General features: G+C 43.7%; 1 protein-coding gene across 1 annotated transcript in view; it reads right to left on the bottom strand.

Moving 5' to 3' along the window:
- The window catches only part of TNRC6C (trinucleotide repeat containing 6C), a 55,910-nt gene extending 35,836 nt beyond the window's left edge, over nt 1-20,074 (bottom strand). The window contains exons 1-2 of the mRNA XM_017743173.1: nt 19,945-20,074; nt 4-1,177 (exon numbers count right to left, since the gene is read on the bottom strand). Of these exons, the coding sequence (XP_017598662.1) occupies nt 4-959 (956 nt within the window). The 5' untranslated portion in view covers nt 960-1,177; nt 19,945-20,074. The remainder of the gene's footprint in view (nt 1-3; nt 1,178-19,944) is intronic.
- Nucleotides 20,075-20,080: the final 6 nt, after the last annotated feature.

Genomic DNA, 20,080 nt, shown 5'->3' with positions numbered 1-20,080 from the left:
CCCCCCCCGCCGCCACCGCCCCTGCCCCACGCCAGGACCCCGGGGCCAGAGGGAGGCCCCGAGTCCCACGCGTTCGCTCCGTTTCCTTCCTTTTGCACAGCACTGCTGGATCCGTTTTGTTTAGCACTTAATGCTGAGTTCACAGTGTCTCCATTCCCCTGACTGAACCCAGAATTGCTGTTTCCTGTGGCAGGATTACCTGGGGACATCCCCCACACTGAACTGCCCATTCCTTCACCACTGCCCCCGCTGACTTGAGAAACCGCTGTTCCATTAGCACCAGGAAGGCCTTGCAGGTGGGGCGGGATGATGGCCCCCATGCCCACGGCCATCCCCCAGTTCGGCAGTCCGTTTGTCTGCATTGCATTGATAGGGTTTGGTGAAGAGTTCATGGGGTTAGTGTTATTTGGTCCATCAGTGTTAAGGTTCTGAGGTTGTACGCTGAAAGACACATTCTGAGAAGTGGACGTTTGTGGTTCTGTGCTCTCTTGCGGCAGCAAGTTTCCCCAGGCACCTAAAGTGCCTGTTGGGTTCCCATTCTGGTTGCCCATGTTCTGACCTATGGCACTGACTGGACTGCAAATACTGGAAGGGTTGCCTGCTCCCACAGTTCCTTCATGTCCAAGTACAGGCCAGGCAGCTGGATTGGCATTAGGGTTAAGGTTAAGATTAATGCCAGCATTCGAGTTGGAAGCACCCCAGCAGTTCTGACTTCTACCGTCTCCCATCATGTTGTCCATCTTTCCATCCCCACCACTGGCAGAGCAGTGAGCTAGGCCAGAGCTGGAGCCTGCAGCCACCCCCCACACCCTGGCCGAGCTGCCGTTGCCGTTTGCTCCACCAGCTCCAAGGGCACTCTGGTTAGAAGTGCTTTGGACGAGTGCTCCGTTGGCGCCATTATTGCCATTAGTTTTCTTTGTATGTCCAGTGAAGTTGCCTTGGGCACTCCCTGTAGCCATGCTACTGTTCTCTGAGCCACAGTTGGAGGCAGAGTCAGTGTCTGTAGTACATTCTGAGGCAGACTCAGTCTCAGCTCCGGTAATGGAAGGCCACGCTTCCTTGTCAGTCCTGTCTATTATCACTTTATCCCAGCTGCAGTTGCCTTCACTCCTGAAAGCGGGCTGCTGTCCCCAGTGGGAATTCTCATAATGGTCTCCCAATCCACTGTGGCTGAGATCTGAAAGGATCCAAGGTTAAAAATGAGTCCATGGTTCAAGCACTGCAAAAGCCCTCTATTAAGCACTGCTTTACATCACTAGTTGCAACACTACATTCTGCTAAAATTTAGAGTACATTCTCTAACATAATACAGCAGTTTACCTCACTACAATGGAGCAGGAGGCTCATATTAATTTGTTTGGGTTTTTTTTTTTTTTTAATCTGGCAAAACTCACAATTAAAATAACTAAACAACTTCATCTTAGAACAGAGCAAGTGTTTTGTAGCCCCCAGTGTACCAGTAAAAATAATAAGCAGGCAATAAATAAGACCAAATACACTAATCTATGTGAAAAGTCTGAAAAGCAAATTTGGAAAAAAACCAGAAAAGTATCTAGCAGACTCTTACCATTTCTTTTGACTCAATTCTCATTCTTCAGAGAAACACAAAGAAAGAGCATCCAATAAAAAATGTAAAATGTCTGCCTGCCCTGAGATATTACATACACACCCACGTACAACACACTAAATTCATACTTCATCAAGGTTTTCAACCCTTCCTGTAAATAAAGAAACAAATATAGACAACAACTTTTACTCTTAGGTGCCAATTATAAACACCACTAATGTATATTTTAGCAGAGAACTTGGGATTCTCGAAATAGCTGAATTTTGTCAAGAAACTTACCTCTCACAGGCTTTACTTGAGGTGTAAACATCATTTTGCATTTGTACACACAATCCCCTGTGTCCCCAGGCCAATGAAAAGTGATGCTGTGCCTTTTCAGCACTACTGCATCCTCCAACACAGACACTAACCCAAAAAATTAATCAAAAGCTCTTGAGCACCTGCTTGCTCGCCAGGGTATGGCGTTAAACTGGAAGGCACAACACGTCTCATGTAAAGAGCTCAAGCTCTGGTCAAGATCTTGCATTTACTTTCCATGCCAACTGCTCTGTACAAGATTACTTCTCTTAGTTTCTTTTGATAGGAATTTGATAACAAGTATTTCAGTGTGATCCAAGGCATCTGTACAGGAGACAACCTGCAGAAGAGCTCCTCTTAACTGCTTGCACATATCAAAGCAACAAATTTTGGATGTCAGTTATTTTTACTTGCTTTAAATCTGGCTTCTACTCTTTGTGATTTGTGAATAAAAGGAATATTTTTGTGGGGAAGATGGATGCAATAAATCTCCCAAACAAGTTGTTAACAACGAATGCCTAATATGAATTAATTTAAATCAAAAATCTGTTGGTGTGATTAGCTCCTTCAATTAGAGGTGTTCTGATACTGAAAAAATTACTCCCAAGATCAGAAAAGGCTCTCTCTCTTCAGCAAAGTCTTGTTCACACATTTCACCTATTGATTTTTAAGGTGATTACTTGATTTCCTTATGAAGATTTTGCAAGATGAAGAAGTAAAGTGATAAACCAACCCAGATTGCCTTTTGTTTTTTTTTTTTAGTTTAAATTAATTGAAGCAGAAGAAAGAATTGTAGAGAAAGGAAGGGAAAACATTCTTAATTCATCACCTGTCTTCTCATGATACCAGGAAAAGACCTAAATCACAGAAAGACCTAAATAATCAGAGAAAACTGAATGGTTTGGGTTTGAAGGGACCTTAAAAATCATCTCATTCCACTCCCTGCCATGGGCAGGGACACCTTCCACTATCCCAGGTTGCTCCAAGCCCTGCCCAACATGGCCTTAGACACTTCCAGGGATGGGGCAGCCACAGCTTCTCTGGGCACCCTGTGCCAGGGCCTGCCCACCCTCACAGGGAAGAATTCCTTCCATAGTAATTGACAAGTGCATGACAAATCTGAAAGAATGTGAACGGAGCCACTTGGAATTACCTGGATTCCTTCTTCTACATGCAATGGCTGGAAAGGAAGAAAGCATCCTGTTATTCCTCTGTACAGCCAACTGCTCCAGCACAGAGCTAAGGAAGCATGTTGAACATTTACCTGGTGATCTAGATTTGCTACACAGGTGTTAAACAGAGACCAGAATCCCAGATAAGAGAGGGAAGGGGAAGGCAGGCTGTGAAATGACTTAAAAAGGGTCAGCAGGGTCAGAGAAATGAGCCGAGGCACATTCTTAGCAGAGTAGGAACAAACAAAGGGAAAAAAGCAGTGGCAGGCCAGGCCAGAAGATAAGAAGTTCAGGCAACCAAGGAATCAGATAAGAGGAGTTATACAAGATTTTTTTCAACCCTGTGGGTGGTGCGACTCAGAGCTGCGTTTGAGCCTTGACAGAAGGATTTGAAAGTGGCTGGAAATACATTGTTCCAATGAAAGGCCTTGTCAGAGCCCAAAGCTCAGCTCTGTGTGCGGGTGCTGGGAGAGAGACAGCGCTGCCCGAGCAGAGCTGTGCAGGGCAGGCTGGGGAAGGAGGATCGAGAGAGCGCCCAGGACGTCTCCGTACTCACAGAAACAGCACCATGGCCGACGAGACGAAAAGGGAGCTGCTTGTTTAATCATTTCCTTTCTCCTCTCCCCCAAAGATGGTGGTTAAAGCAGTGCTCAAATTTAGGAGCGCTTAGGAGACAGAAAATAAAGGGAAGGGGTGGGATTGAAGATGACAACACGGCTTAGAATGACTGCTGAGAGGAGGGAGCAAAACAATTCGTTAGGTAAGAGACCAGATTTGGAGGAGCAGTAAGAGAAACAAGAAGAAAAGAAAATTATGAGGGAGAAGAACTGTAAAACTCAAGAGATGGCCATATTAAGAGTAGAAAATGGCCAAGTGCCTGGGCTTGGCCAAACACAGCTACTCCAGGCAGGATCCCACCAGGAATGCGGGGCTGGGAAGTTCCACACGTGCAGCTCCAAAACCCCTGGGCTTCCCAAGGCTTTGCAAATCCAGGTGCTCCCTTTCCTGTACCACTGGCGCAGTCGCTCTTCCTGAGGTTCAGATGATTCCCTCAACAATAACTACGGACTAATCTGAAAGTGGTGACTTTGGTGGGGATTACAATAATTCCGTGTAGGGGACATGAAATCAGCAATCCCCCTCTGGAGTAGCGGGTCCCTGTGCTGCGCCTTCCCTGCTCCGGAGGCAGCGGGATCCCGCTGGTGCCTTCCACAAGTCATGGATTCAAAAACCAGAGAAAGAATCATGCAATAACCTCATTGTATCCAACACCCACTGGAACAATCGGTTCTAACACCAAAGGCTGCTGCCATAAAGCTCGTAAGCAACAGGACAGATGAAGAGAATGGAAAAAAAATTCACAAAATGAACAGAAACCTGCATAAACTGGGACTTTGCTGTCAGACAAACCAGGAGTTTGAGTACAGATCCTGAAGAGAGTAAGTTTTATATTCTTGTCTCTAGAAGCAAATAACAAAAAGACATTTTTCCATTTTAACTAAAAGGGGTTTGCGCCTATGAAATAAATAATGAATAGCACAGTCTTACTTACTCTGTAAAGACCTTAAATATTTGGGAAAAATAATGAAAGCAAAATATTTTATATGATTACATCTAGAGAACTTTTCTGTTTGTTTGGGGATTTTTTTTTGAAAATGCCGACTTCCTCCGACTTTCTAGGAAACTAACTCTTCACAAAAATTCCTGGTATTTTCTTTTCAAAGTTGTTAAGATTGAAATGGAAAACCCAGTTTAAAAATTCTTAAGAATCGGTTCCTCCTTATTTGTGCAAAGAGGTGAAATTAAAGTACTGAGTCCACCAGAAGCATTTCTATCCCTCCTCTGTGAGCTGAGCAAAGACTGTAAACAAGGCACAAGGAACAGGAACCACAGGTATTCCGTGTTAGCAAATCCTGGTGCTGGGACACCACAGAGTGAAAATGATTTTTAAATTAATACTTTTGTGTTTCAAAATCTTAATTATGCATCTTTTATAAAATACAGTTCCCCTGATCAACAACATTTCTTCGGCCACCAGGAAGGAAATATTAATCGGACAACAATGGCTCAAATTTGTTTTTAACAAGCACAGAACTTCTGTCCAACTGCAACCATACACATGACCTGAAAAATGCACAGCTCTGATCAGTATAACCAATAGCATAAGGGGTTGTTTTGTTTTGTGTTGCTGGTTTTTTTTTTTAAATAATATCCTTAATGGGGTGGGAGGAGATTGCTGGTGTTATCACATACTGTAGCCAACATACTTGACCAGCTTCAATTCAGTACTTATTAAAAACAGAAAACATTTTTGGCTGTGTTGGGTAATGAATAATTAGTTACTAAATCAGTTTAGTGTTTACATAGATTACAAATGCAAAGTATGAGTAGAGTGAAATGGGAGAAGCTGTTGCATGCATTTCTTAGAAAAGCAAAATACTTTGCCTGCACAAGCAGCTGACCCCAAACTTCCATCCTCCTCTGAAAATGTCATTTACAATCATATTTAATTTTTTTTTTTTTATTCAACTGAGTTAAAAGTAACTGTATCTTCATAGCTTCCATTGCAGTGATTAGTTCAAATGCTACACAGTAAAACCCTGTTTCCCCAACTGTAACACAACATTCAGCTGGCTTTGGAACCAAAGGACGGACAGGGTACGAAACGGCAAAGTCTGGGATAAACTTTTTATGGAACATTATTAATAAATTGTGCTCACCCCATTTTAAATCAGATCTAACAGTGACTCCTCTCTTATTACTTGTTTTATTTTTCAGTCCATGTTTGTCACGTAACAACAACCAGACCCCCTGGCTCGCCCTGTGCTGCCCAAAGGACAGAAGACAGACGGTGCTCTCTGCTCTGACATGCAGAACACAGAAAAATCCCAAGGGCCACTGACAGTCCCACTGGGGATTTTCTTTGGCACACAAAGGTTAGTGATCCTGAGTAGGAAGATGAGAAAAAAAGGGCAAATTACTTTCTCCCCACTCCCCCCCCCCCCAATATAATTTTCAATTCAACATGAGCAGATCTTTCCAATACTATAAATGAGTTTTTCCAAATCTAAATTAAATAGGAATTGCCAGGAACATTTTAAGTGCTAAATCAAATGTAGCCTAATTTCATAAAGAAAACATGACATAAGCATCTATTCTGAAGCACAAAATATCATAAAGCAGAAAATTTGGGCATTGTAGTGCTAATATTTCAGGTTACCTGCTGCATCCAGCTCTAGGCATAGAGACAAATTTGAAAACTGGCATCTATCTGAAGCCCCTACAAAGCTCACTCACAACAAGTCTCATGGATTGAGGAAGCTGAAATCTTGCACAGCACACATAATGTGGAAAGGCAGAAAAGAGATGGAAGCTTTGAATAAAGCAGCTTTATTTATTTTAAAACTAAACCATAGCTAAGCCCACACGGGGGAAAGCCTGTTATCCCCTTTTCATTTTCTGCACTACGACATTCAAACGTAGTTCCTTTCCTCTGATGCTGAAAGCTTTCAAACGCATTCAGAAAACAAGCAAAAATAAACATGATTTTTCATTATTAGTAGAGATTCCACTAAATGCTACCTCTCCAACACAAAAGCAGCAGTAGAAAACACCAGATCATTGCATTTTTCTGCTCAGTGCAACATATCTTTACAAGCAGCTCGCTGCGAAGACGCCATTTTATCAAACCTGAAACGCAGCCAAAAGCTCAGGACGCTGTGCTGCTGCTCTCTCGCTGAAATGTTATGTAATAAATTGATTTAACAGAAGCAGATGCTATTTTCTCAGGGTTAGGGTTACTTTCTCTCTTTCTTTGGCTCTAAAAAGGGCTGATGGGTAATAAAATACCTGAAGAAAGGAGCCGCCCAACCATCCTAGGAGACGCTACATTGTGTGCAGAGCTGTTTCTACTCCTGCCTCTACGTTCTCCAGGGCTCCCGGCTTCAATATGTCGGCTGTGTACAGTGTAAGCCTCATCCTGTAGAGCTGCCAAGAAAATCTCTCAGTGCGAGCGCGCGCCCAGACAACCTGCAAGCTCGGCCGGGCCTCGGCTGCACTGGCTATGGAAATGCCCTTTCCACGCACAGCCCTCCTCCCCCTTCCCCTCGCTCCGCTCCTCGGCTCTAGGTGAAGGTATCAACAGAGCAGGATTTTTAAGCTTTGATTATCTAATTGCAGCTGACACTAAACCGATCTTCCTTCCTCTTTAAATTCTTTCAACTGTCACAAAACATTTTCACTTCAGGACCCAGCTACAATTAGCGCCCGTAGCTGCTTTTCTGCCGCTTTTGAAAGTCAGCCAAGAGAAGACGCGGGCGCTGCCGAATGCCTGCCCCAGCTCCTGCCTCCTTCCCGGAGTCCTCCTTCCTCCTGCCCCAGCTCCTGCCCCGTGTCCTCCTCCCCTTCCCAGCCCCATCTCCTGTCTCCTGCCCGTGCCCCGTGTCCTCCTCCCCTTCCCAGCCTCCTCTCCTGCCCGGTGTGCCCTCCTCCCTTCCCCAGCCTCATCTCCTGCCTCCTGCCCGGTGCCCTCCTCCCTTCCCCAGCCCCATCTCCTGCCCATCGCCCTCCTCCCTGCTCCAATGCCAGCTCCTGCCTCGTCGTTCTCCTCCCTGCCCCAGCTCCTTCCTTTGCCAAGCGTCCTCTCCCCTGCCCCAGGCTCCTGCCTGCCGCCCTCCTCCTGCCCCAGTGGCAGCTCCCAAGTCCCAGATGTACTCTGGACTTCTGCCAAGCCCTTAATGACTTCCCTGCCTCTATCTAAACCAGCTCTAAGTGGCAAACGCGAGCGCATTAATCAGCGGCGCAGTTGTTTATAGAGGCAGGGAAGAGCTGCCCGAACAATGCGGCAGGAGCGGGCGCTGGCTACGCCTGCACAGCGGGACCAACCATGTTGGAACACCCTGGGCCGGGAGCCTCGGCTCCCTCCGAGGCCCAGGAACATTCAGAGTGAGCAGAACAGGGTCAGCTTTGCATTTTTAGGACCTAAAAGATCATCACCAATTCCAAGATCGCACGCAGAGGGCTTTTATCAGTGCACCATGCAAATCTTGAAGGCTAATTCACACAAACTTCCAGCATGTCCAACACACTCCTTTACAATTATTTCCCCTCCTACCTGCCCCAAATACATATTAATGACGTGGTAAATGGGGCACATTTCAAATTTGCTGTTTCAGTTCCTGTCAGTGGCTCATCAGGGCGGTTTGGCCCCTCTGTGCTGGATCTCACACCGATGGCTCTTTACAGCTTCGGCCACACTCTCAGGGTCGCTGCTACTCCACACCGAGGCACAATCGCTGCTGCTATTCTTGGCTCGAGAACTGCTCCTCTGAAGGACTCCTGAAAATAGTTGGTTTCCTCTTGACAACATTTATTCTCTGTTTCTCTGCAAGAGTCTCTGAATACTGGTCGGGTTCAACCTCATTTCAGAAACAACAGATAAATGAAAATCAAATCTGTTTGGTTTTGTTTCTATTCAGAAAATTATTTCAAATGCACCCAGGAACTAGGCTTGAGAGACAATTTTGTAGTAACAGCTTTAAGTGAAACTATTGTTGTGGTACATTAGATTCTTTTAAAACTAACCATACATGATTGAAATTTCCATTAGTTAAAATAGGTCAAAACTGGACTCCTTGTATTTTTCCTATAAATAACACAAACTTCTTATAATCAACTTCCATTTATGAAGGTAAGTACTTACACAGGGCACCTATCAAAGGGGACTGTTTTGACCAGTGGGGGTACACAGAAAGGCAAAGAAGAATCCCAAGAAATGAGTCAGAGCCCACTAAAGAGCTTGGGAGCAAAATGAAGTGCAGCTTCCAACCAACTGTGCTGGCAGAGCACATCTGTTCCCTTCCCATCTTGGGCCAACTTCGATGGGGAATGTGCCTCATAAACTTGAAATTCGTAATTATTAATACCTGAAGACTAAAAATGGCGATTTGAGAGGTGATGCAGCCCACTCACCTGGTCTAAGGAACTACTCCTGACACACACCAGGTGACATTATCCCATTGCCTCCAGCAACGGAGCTTACACATTCCCAAGTGCTCTATCTCACACTTCTCAAGACAGCTTTCATATCGGCACAGTTTTCCTAATGTCCACCCTTAATCTTCCTTGTTGAAATTTAAGCCCATTATTTCTTATCTGATCCATCACAGACACACAGAACATATCATTTCCTTCCCTGCAGCAGCCATTTAAGCATCTCAGCATTTATAATTCCAATCTTCCTTTGACTCAGGAGCTTCAATTCCTTCCTTCTTTGCAAGGCTTTTTTCCAAGACCTCTACCCATTCCTGTTGCATTCCTCTGCTTCTTCCAAGTGGTTCCTTCTGAAGGCACAGTACCTCCCACTGGAATGTTATCCCACATGTCCCATGGGAAGCAGTGCTGCCTCTATCCCTCAGTGACTGCTCTCTTTTCAACACATTAATTAAATTTACCCTGTGACCACATCCCTTTTTGCAGCATGAGACCCACACACCTGTACTTGGGTATAGAGCTGCTCTGGCCAAAATGAAGAAACTTTCCAATTTCTTTATTTCTTATCCAATTACACAGGTGTGTCACCACTATTCCATACTGTAATTCTGCCTTTCTGTTGCCTTGCACTCTTCTCCAGTTGGTCTCGATCAAAAATTTATTGAAGGCTGTTGTTTATAGTTGAAAGCTTGACTGAAATATCAGAGTACAGATCTGCACTCTCACTCAAAACGTTCTCATCGCTGTGCCAGGAAGGACAGCTACTCCCTGTCTGCACCTTCCCGAGCAGCTGTGACACTTCTTACAATAGCTCCATCTTGTACTTCCCACTTATTTACACCACCACACATCCAGCACGGGAAAGTCTTCTGAGCCACTAGGAAAGGCTGCACAGAGTTGATTTCTAGGACATTCCAGAGTGCCTGTCCCACTGCTGACAGGGAACCACCCCCTTTGGTATAACCTGCTCTCCACAAACCCTGGTGACTCTGCATTTCTCTCCTGAAAAGTTCAACATGCACAGAAATGGCTGCTTTGGGTTTTTTCCCTAGGATCATTCTAACAGTTACTCTGTCTGATTTACACTTCCTCAGTTCCAACTTTCTCACCTCTTAACATTGGTTGGCTTTCTTCTCTTTTGTAGTTTTCATACTCTTAAAGTGACCACATTTCTCCAATCCATCCTCTACTTAGTCTCCTATGAACGTCATCATTTCCAGACAACTGGAAACTCTATTTCCTGGAGTATTTGCTGTAGCTTTTGTTCTAAGTTTACAGATGAAGGGGAAACGTATTTAAAGTATTCCTGATGCCATCCATCAGTAGTTCCCTGTGCCCCCCTGACCTTGCTTCTACTAGTGAGTGACTTATGAAAGAGTTAGCTTTTTGTTCTTTGGGGCTTTTTTTCCTCCAAACTACTACAAATGTCTTTATTTCTTTCTAGTAGCACTATATGTAATTCCTGTTGCTGTCGACCTTTTACTTCTCCACCACCAGGACAGGTCCTGCTACTTGGGTCTCTTCACATGCTTTGTCAGAAAACGGCCACCTGCACATTTGATGACCTTGTCAGACTGTTTCCTAACCTTTCCTTCCCCACAGACACCTGGGCAGCTCCTGTCCCTGGCAGCACAGCCATCCACAGTGAAGCTGGAGGAGATGCAGCTCTGCAGCTCCTGAAGCAAACGCAGCCACCTGTGAGCCATCAAGTTTTTGCACAGCCCTACTCTTTGAAAGCGAGGACAGCAAAACTACAAAAGCACCTCAGTTATTTATCCTTCCACAGATTTTTATTTTTCTTTCTCCCTGTGAAAAATTCTAATCACTGTCAAAGAGATTTGAAGCAGCAGATTTATTTTTCATGCTCTGCTGCCTGATGTCAGATAACGTACACAATACAGAAAAATTTGTTCCAAATATTAGTTTACTGATGTGTTTTTTTACCATAATTTTTCATTCCTAATGCCTGTATTTAGGCTACACCAAGCTCGCCACCTCCTTGTATTCAAAGCATTATATGGAATTCTTGAAAATTTAGATGGGAGACAAAACTCTCCATTAACTGAGACTCACTTCCCACAACTTTTCTATCACTGCAGTTCAGAAAATGTTCATCATCCCGGAGACAGCACCATGGGTTAGATCCCTTCTTTGTGTTACCTGCTACATTTTTGTCCTTGTGTGATGTTTTAACTTCCTTTTGTCTAAATATACACCTGGCACCAGTGACCTTTGGCAACACTCCCTGATTTCCAGGGCCACACATCATACACCAAAGTGCTACCAGATAATAAACAGAGCCCTGAGAAACACTACAAGAAGACAGAAACGCTTATCACCTCTTACACCTGAACATCCCCTTAGAGTGCTAATTCAGTGAGACTACTGGCAAAAAAAGTAATCGAGCCTAATTCTGGTAATTTTTCCATGGTTTGATCCCACTAGCAGGAAGACTTTTCCACAGCCACATTACAGAAGTGTGTGTACAGTGATGAGCTGTACAGTGAATTGCTCTGCAAATCGTGGCCAACACCAGTGTGTAAGGATTGGAGCTGTCAGGAGTTTTTGGCAGGATAGAATTGTGTGGTTGTCATATACAGTCACCTTCCACTGAAGTAGCATAAAGAGCCAACTCCTGTGTTTCTAAAGAAACATCACCATGCTGCTTTCTTCATTCGAGATCAACAGCCATGACATTATGAAGCACATCATCCAGGTATTATGCAGAATACTTTTTTTAAAAAGTGTATTTTCTATATAAAGTTTGAAATTATATACATAGAAAGTGTGCAAACAGAATGAACAAATATTACCTAATTTCTCCTTTATAGCTTTTAGTGTTTTAACTATTACATATGAAAAACTCTGCTCTGGGAGATCCAGAATGAATCCATTTCTAAAGTTTCTGGTTTTAATTGTGTAACTTTCCAACTAAAAGCAAAAACACAGTAATGTTTTGCCAGCAAAGATATGCTGCTAATGAAATTGCAGAATATGGGCCCAAAGAGGTGAAGTTCAGCAAATCATTTCCATAAAAGCACTTTTCACATGTGCTTTGTTTGTCAAAGCTCAGCCTGTTTGCAATGCCTCCAGGAGATCAAGCTAAATCTTTTTTCAGACTTTTGAAATTAAACTTTATTAATGTATTTCAGAACTGCTTTGGCATGTGCATGCCTCACCTACAGCCATCACAAATCACAATGAGCTGAACTGCTCAAGCTGAATTCCTCAAGCATGACTTTTGCAGAAAGGTCTCTATTACTTCGCTGGATCTCATGAAAAAACTGTGTGTCAAAGCTTATCAGTGTTTTCCAACTATATTGACTGGCTTTAGAAGGCATGATGTCTCTCCCTAAAACTTTTCTCCAAATTTGACTTTACAACCATATAAAATTGCCCAGTTAGAAGGAATTCTGAAGTAACAGCAGTTAAAGGGTTGGATGTTTGGAATGAATATTGTCAGACATGATTTTAACAGTAACCAGCATCTTTTAATCTTGCTTCCTAAAAAATTATCAAAACTAAGGTTAATGCAAAGAGATTATAAGAAGAGTTAACCTGTCACACAACAGCACTCAGCAACTTGCAGCTGCCCACTTCAAGGTGCACACCATACCATGCATGAATCCAGGAGCATGAATCTTGAAACTGCAGCTAAAGAAATCTTCAAACACAAAATAAACCTTCCAGCTCCAGGAAAAAGAAGAATAAAGTTCAGCACAAAATCTAGAATCAGCCCACACGAGGAAAATAAATCAGTGTCTGTAACTGCTGTCAAATTCTCACTCCACAGCAAACAACAGATAGAACAAATTAAGAATGTAACTCGAGTTTCCACAAGGCTGGTGTGTTTACTCATTCTGATTACTGCAGGAGTTACTTGCTCTCATTTCTTTCTGGACTTTGGAAACAGATGATAGGGATCTGTTCTGCAAAACACTCTACTTGCCAATAAAAAGATGGGTACAAGTTCCACCCTGACTCCTGAAGGACATGGTAGGTTGCTTTTGAGCTGACAGATGGTTTCACATTGCTGAATTTCAGGCAAGTCAAAGGCATCTTGGAGGAGAACTGATTACTTCTTTTGATCTCTGTTCTTATAATCATCAAACACACTGGTTGCCTGGAGACTCCTATATAAAATTCATCATTCGTAAAGAAACTAAGAAATCGACATTACTTGGTATTTTTAATCTCCCATGGTACCTTCCAGAAATTATCCTAATTCTTTTAGATCACGCGGCAAAGGACCATTCCATTAATTCAGTTAATGCCTCACACCTTAATGAGGGAAGTTAACTATTCACCTGTTTAGTGGAGTGAGTTGACAAAGAAGGGAGAGAGGGAAGAGATAAAAAGTCCCATCTTTAAGTAAAAATAACAAACTAGACTAGATAATAGAATACTGCTCATAAATCAGAGATACAGCTTTCCTTCAGTGTAATCCTGGAAAGGATTACAGAGGGGGCAGGTCAAGAACAAGCTCTGTAGCTCAAGACAGAAGCTCCAGACAAATAACTATTCCACTCTAAAGCACTTCAGAAATTTCATAACTTCAGAAGTTTCATAATAGTTAACAACGAATAAAAGACTGTTTTCAAGGGGTAAGATTTCTAAAATATTCTATGCAATTTGAAATGTTTAAATTCTGTTACAGTTTGTCTGGTTAATGTTTTAGAGATCACCTTAAGAAAGAAACAAAGAAGTCCCTACTCTCACCCACTTCACTGATATTTCCAGGTGATAAACCTGACAAAGAATATATTAGTGGCCATTAATTCCCACTTGCCTAACATTGGCAGAACATCCTTTTTAATTCACGACATTGCAGTTAAGTTCTGATAAGTGTTTTGGATAGGCCAAGGCAGTAGATAACAGGGGCTGCTGATAAGAGAATAAAGAGATAAAATAGTGGGATTTTTAGAGTGGAGAGACTGGCAGTGACTCTCTAACAGCATTCCTTGTATCCAGATATTATAAGTAAGGCCTGAAAGGAGCGTGGATGCATAATTACAAATCAACTCTGAAGGGATATGAAGGTATAAGAAGAAATGCTACAGACATGAACTCACATGAAGCTTCTTCTGGATACAAGATGCTCATGTAAGACACGACCTATTTTTTTCTCAATCTAACAGTCACTCAGATCCCAACAGCTGAGATGAAAAGGCTTTGGCCTTCCCTACGTACTCTTCCTACTTCTTTGCTCTTTATGTTCGACAAGATGCAAACAAAGCCTGGATCAGAGACTGAGTAACAGTGTGAACATGTACAATTCGTGGCTGCAAAGGTCTCTCAGGAGAGAGGTACTCCTCCCTTGGCCTCCCAGGGCAGCCAGGCACAGAGCTGCTGTCGTTACAAGCCGAGCTGGACTTTTTTTTTTCCCTCCTGCGTCTGCAGTCAGTAAATGAGCTGATGCTCCACCTGCTGGAAAGAATGATGTGAGAGCTCCAGAATTCAGCAAGTCCTTTCTGTGTGGAAAAGGCCATCACTGAAATCTCAAAACACCACCTCGTGTCAGCAGACAAAAAGGTAGCCAAGATGTTGCTTGTTTAAGACCCTGTCCCAAGGGGTCTGTTCAGCGCGCAGATCCTGTGGTGCCTTTGAAACCTTTTTTGTTGACTTTACAGAGTAAACAGCAACAGGACAATTGTGAATCTATGGACAAACTGCTATTGAGTAATTAAAATTCCAGGAGCATGAATCTTGAAACTGCAGCTAAAGAAATCTTCAAACACAAAATAAACCTTCCAGCTCCAGGAAAAAGAAGAATAAAGTTCAGCACAAAATCTAGAATCAGCCCACACGAGGAAAATAAATCAGTGTCTGTAACTGCTGTCAAATTCTCACTCCACAGCAAACAACAGATAGAACAAATTAAGAATGTAACTCGAGTTTCCACAAGGCTGGTGTGTTTACTCATTCTGATTACTGCAGGAGTTACTTGCTCTCATTTCTTTCTGGACTTTGGAAACAGATGATAGGCATCTGTTCTGCAAAACACTCTACTTGCCAATAAAAAGATGGGTACAAGTTCCACCCTGACTCCTGAAGGACATGGTAGGTTGCTTTTGAGCTGACAGATGGTTTCACATTGCTGAATTTCAGGCAAGTCAAAGGCATCTTGGAGGAGAACTGATTACTTCTTTTGATCTCTGTTCTTATAATCATCAAACACACTGGTTGCCTGGAGACTCCTATATAAAATTCATCATTCGTAAAGAAACTAAGAAATCGACATTACTTGGTATTTTTAATCTCCCATGGTACCTTCCAGAAATTATCCTAATTCTTTTAGATCACGCGGCAAAGGACCATTCCATTAATTCAGTTAATGCCTCACACCTTAATGAGGGAAGTTAACTATTCACCTGTTTAGTGGAGTGAGCTGACAAAGAAGGGAGAGAGGGAAGAGATAAAAAGTCCCATCTTTAAGTAAAAATAACAAACTAGACTAGATAATAGAATACTGCTCATAAATCAGAGATACAGCTTTCCTTCAGTGTAATCCTGGAAAGGATTACAGAGGGGGCAGGTCAAGAACAAGCTCTGTAGCTCAAGACAGAAGCTCCAGACAAATAACTATTCCACTCTAAAGCACTTCAGAAATTTCATAACTTCAGAAGTTTCATAATAGTTAACAACGAATAAAAGACTGTTTTCAAGGGGTAAGATTTCTAAAATATTCTATGCAATTTGAAATGTTTAAATTCTGTTACAGTTTGTCTGGTTAATGTTTTAGAGATCACCTTAAGAAAGAAACAAAGAAGTCCCTACTCTCACCCACTTCACTGATATTTCCAGGTGATAAACCTGACAAAGAATATATTAGTGGCCATTAATTCCCACTTGCCTAACATTGGCAGAACATCCTTTTTAATTCACGACATTGCAGTTAAGTTCTGATAAGTGTTTTGGATAGGCCAAGGCAGTAGATAACAGGGGCTACTGATAAGAGAATAAAGAGATAAAATAGTGGGATTTTTAGAGTGGAGAGACTGGCAGTGACTCTCTAACAGCATTCCTTGTATCCAGATATTATAAGTAAGGCCTGAAAGGAGCGTGGATGCATAATTACAAATCAACTCTGAAGGGATATGAAGGTATAAGAAGAAATGCTACAGACATGAACTCACATGAAGCTTCTTCTGGATACAAGATGCTCATGTAAGACACGACCTATTTTTTTCTCAATCTAACAGTCACTCAGATCCCAACAGCTGAGATGAAAAGGCTTTGGCCTTCCCTACGTACTCTTCCTACTTCTTTGCTCTTTATGTTCGACAAGATGCAAACAAAGCCTGGATCAGAGACTGAGTAACAGTGTGAACATGTACAATTCGTGGCTGCAAAGGTCTCTCAGGAGAGAGGTACTCCTCCCTTGGCCTCCCAGGGCAGCCAGGCACAGAGCTGCTGTCGTTACAAGCCGAGCTGGACTTTTTTTTTTCCCTCCTGCGTCTGCAGTCAGTAAATGAGCTGATGCTCCACCTGCTGGAAAGAATGATGTGAGAGCTCCAGAATTCAGCAAGTCCTTTCTGTGTGGAAAAGGCCATCACTGAAATCTCAAAACACCACCTCGTGTCAGCAGACAAAAAGGTAGCCAAGATGTTGCTTGTTTAAGACCCTGTCCCAAGGGGTCTGTTCAGTGTGCAGATCCTGTGGTGCCTTTGAAACCTTTTGTGTTGACTTTACAGAGTAAACAGCAACAGGACAATTGTGAATCTATGGACAAACTGCTATTGAGTAATTAAAATTGCAGGTTTAGAACTGAAGTGAGAACGAAATTATTTACTCAGAGGGTAGTAAGGCCAGAGGAGACCATGGAAATGCTCCAAGGGCTGGAGCTCCTCTGCTCTGGAGCCAGGCTGGGAGAGCTGGGAGTGTTCACCTGGAGAAGAGAAGGCTCCAGGGAGAGCTCAGAGCCCCTTGCAGGGCCTAAAGGGGCTCCAGGAGAGCTGGAGAGGGACTTTGGACAAGGGATGGAGGGACAGGACACAGGGAATGTCTGTAAGCTGAAGAAGGGCAGGTTTAAATGAAATACTAGGAAAGAATTCTCCACTGCAAAGGTGGTGAGACACTGGTGCCAGGCTGGACGGGGCTTGGAACAACCCAATCTGGTGGGAAGGTGTCCCTGCCCATGGCAGAGGACTGGAATCAGAGGAGCTTTAAGGTTACTTGAGCTCAAACCACTCCATGACTATGATGGCAAGAATTACTTTTGCTGAGAGTTTGATCTGGGTTTAACTTGTTTGGGGCAATATTAAGCTGAAAAGCTGCTGCACTGTTTCTTTTCCTCTCATTTCTACTAGCTTTTACTGTACTCTGAATTTTTCCAATGGTAACATGAAAGAAGGAAAAAAATAAAAAGCCCCAAACTAATTCCAACAGTGTAAAACATCTGCTGAGGGTCACCAGGCTGACAAACTACACATACAGCAAGTTAAAATAGGAATGGGGGAAAAAATAAAGCCTGAAGGTAAAAATGCATCTGGCAAGATCAAAGTCAGACAGCTCCTGCTAAACTCTTACAAGCAAAGTTCTTTTATGAGTTATGTTATGATTTACAGTGGACTTTGTTTCATTGAACTCAAACACAGATGCTTCAGAAACACCTATAACGATGCCTGGGAGAAACTTCATCCTCACCCTCAGGCAGCCTGAGCCACTTCAGTTGGCTGCTCTGTGTGTCCCACATAAATAATGATGAGAGGGGCAGCTCCGATCTCTGCTCCCCGGGACCTGAGGGAACTGCTGGAGCTGGGCCAGGAAGGTTTGGGCTGGGTATTAGGGAAAGGTTCTTCCCCCAGAGGGTGCTGGGCACTGCCCAGGCTCCCCAGGGAATGGGCACGGCCCCGAGGCTGCCAGAGCTCCAGGAGCGTTGGGACAGCGCTGCCAGGGATGCCCAGGGTGGGGTTGTTGGGGTGTCTGGGCAGGGCCAGGGGTGGGACTGTGATGATCCTTGTGGGGTCCTTCCAGCTCAGGATATGCTACAATTCTATGATTCCAGAATTCTGAAAATAAAATAATAAACATATCTCCAACACAGAACATTAGTCTGACAGTTAACAAACATTTCCCAATCCAGAAGAAGCCAAGAATGTCAGAACCATCCCTGATGAATTGGGATTTGCAAGAAAGATGAGAATGCTGTTAGAAAAGTTAAAGAACTGCTGGGAAATGATTACTTTCCATCTCACTAAAGCCAAATACTTGAGAATACAGAAGCAGAACCTCTTCCCTCCCTAAAAGAACCATTTTAATAAATAATCAATTGCTTCATTTTGCCTATCCAGTTTTGGGTTTCCAGGGAGTAGCTGAATGATATTTTTAAATTTCGAGAACTACAGAAGCTGTCATTTCAGAGAGAGATTATTCTCTTATCTAAACTAAAACTTCTAAGGACATCACCAAAGAATTTTCTTTGTTGTAGTTCTGCTCAGCAGCAAAAATAGTGGAAGATTTGCTAATGCCCAAAGGGAAAAGCTGCAGACAATTCAGATCCAAATTTTGTGATGTTTGACAGTGCTAATGAGTGATAATGAGCAACTCTTGAGATCATACAGAAATGACTAATATTCAAGATATCAAACTCCTCCTTTATGATTTAGTCCAGATCACTTTTTTAAGCCATGGATAACTGTATGCCAGAACAGTCCCTGCTTTGCCTGGCACCCACACAGAACAGAGATGGAAAAGGAGATGTGCACCACCGAGCTCATCTCCACTGCAAAGCTCACACGATCTCTAGCACAGAAGGGTAAATAAGAAGAAAGCTGCTAATTTCCCATCAGCAGCTTCAGGAAAATAAAGTTAGGTAAGAGACTTATTCCTCAACATCCAATTTCAACCAAAGGAAGGCCTCTGTGTCTATCTGAGACCCCACTTCCAGTGCTGCGTCCAGCTCTGGGGCTCCCAACATCAGAAGGATTGAGAGCAGGACAGAGTCCTGAGGAGGCCACGGAGATGCTCCAAGGGCTGGAGCCCCCCTGCTCTGGAGCCAGGCTGGGAGAGCTGGAGGTGTTCACCTGGAGAGGAGAAGGCTCCAGGGAGAGCTCAGAGCCCCTTGCAGGGCCTAAAGGGGCTCCAGGAGAGCTGGAGAGGGACTTTGAACAAGGCCCTGGGGTCATAGGACACAGGGAATGGCTTCCCACTGGCACAGGGCAGGATTAAATGGGATATTGGGATTAAATTCTTCCCTGTGAGGGTGGTGGGGCCCTGGCACAGGGTGCCCAGAGAAGCTGTGGCTGCTCCTGGATCCCTGGAAGTGTCCAGGGCCAGGCTGGATGGAGCTTGGAGCAACCTGGGCTAGTGGAAGGTGTCCCTGCCCATGGCAGGGGGCTGGAAATAGATGTTTCCTAACGTTCCTTGCAACTCAAACCATTCTGTGACCTGCAAAGGACAGAATGAAGTGGTAGAAGTGCCTAAGACACTCTGCTACTTTTCCCAAAGCATTATTTTCCTAAGGTGAAAATAACACTGGAGACCATAAGCAAGCAAAGGCATAAAAATATCACAACAGAACATAGGCAAAGTTCCTATTCCTTACTTACAAACATGCAAAACACTCTTTAAGGAGCATTCAAATTACCAAAATGATAGGTCAAAACTTGTAAATACCCAAAATTACAATGCTTCTGTAAGAATCATCACTAAATATTTACATTTCCGGAAGATCCATTATAACTATCAAAGAAACATGGAGGAAAAAAACCGAACTGGAGGAAGACCCCACAGGCCTGAGCACGTGAACAAACAATAAGATCTCTTACAAGTGGATGCTAGAAACAGCATACTCTGTCAGAATGTGGGTAACAGCACAGGAGTGGAATTTTCTAACAATCTTAACATCCCGCTGTTGACAAGAGAGGATGCAGCTCCACGCCGAAGCAGCTGCTCCCCGCGGGGTCCCGCTCTTACCTGGCTGGGCCTTGCCGGGATGCTGCTGTCCCGCTGCTCCCTGCGGAGGAGGAGGAGGAGGAGGAGGAGGGCTGGCTCCCGCTGCTGCCGTGCCCGGGGCCGGGCCGGGGGCGCTCAGAGCCCCCGGGGGCCGTGG

Source organism: Corvus brachyrhynchos, unplaced genomic scaffold (assembly GCF_000691975.1).
Source record: "Corvus brachyrhynchos isolate BGI_N302 unplaced genomic scaffold, ASM69197v1 scaffold148, whole genome shotgun sequence".
Lineage (NCBI taxonomy): Eukaryota > Metazoa > Chordata > Aves > Passeriformes > Corvidae > Corvus > Corvus brachyrhynchos.
Note: the sequence above shows the minus strand (reverse complement) of the source record. Positions and strands in the feature narration are given on the sequence as shown.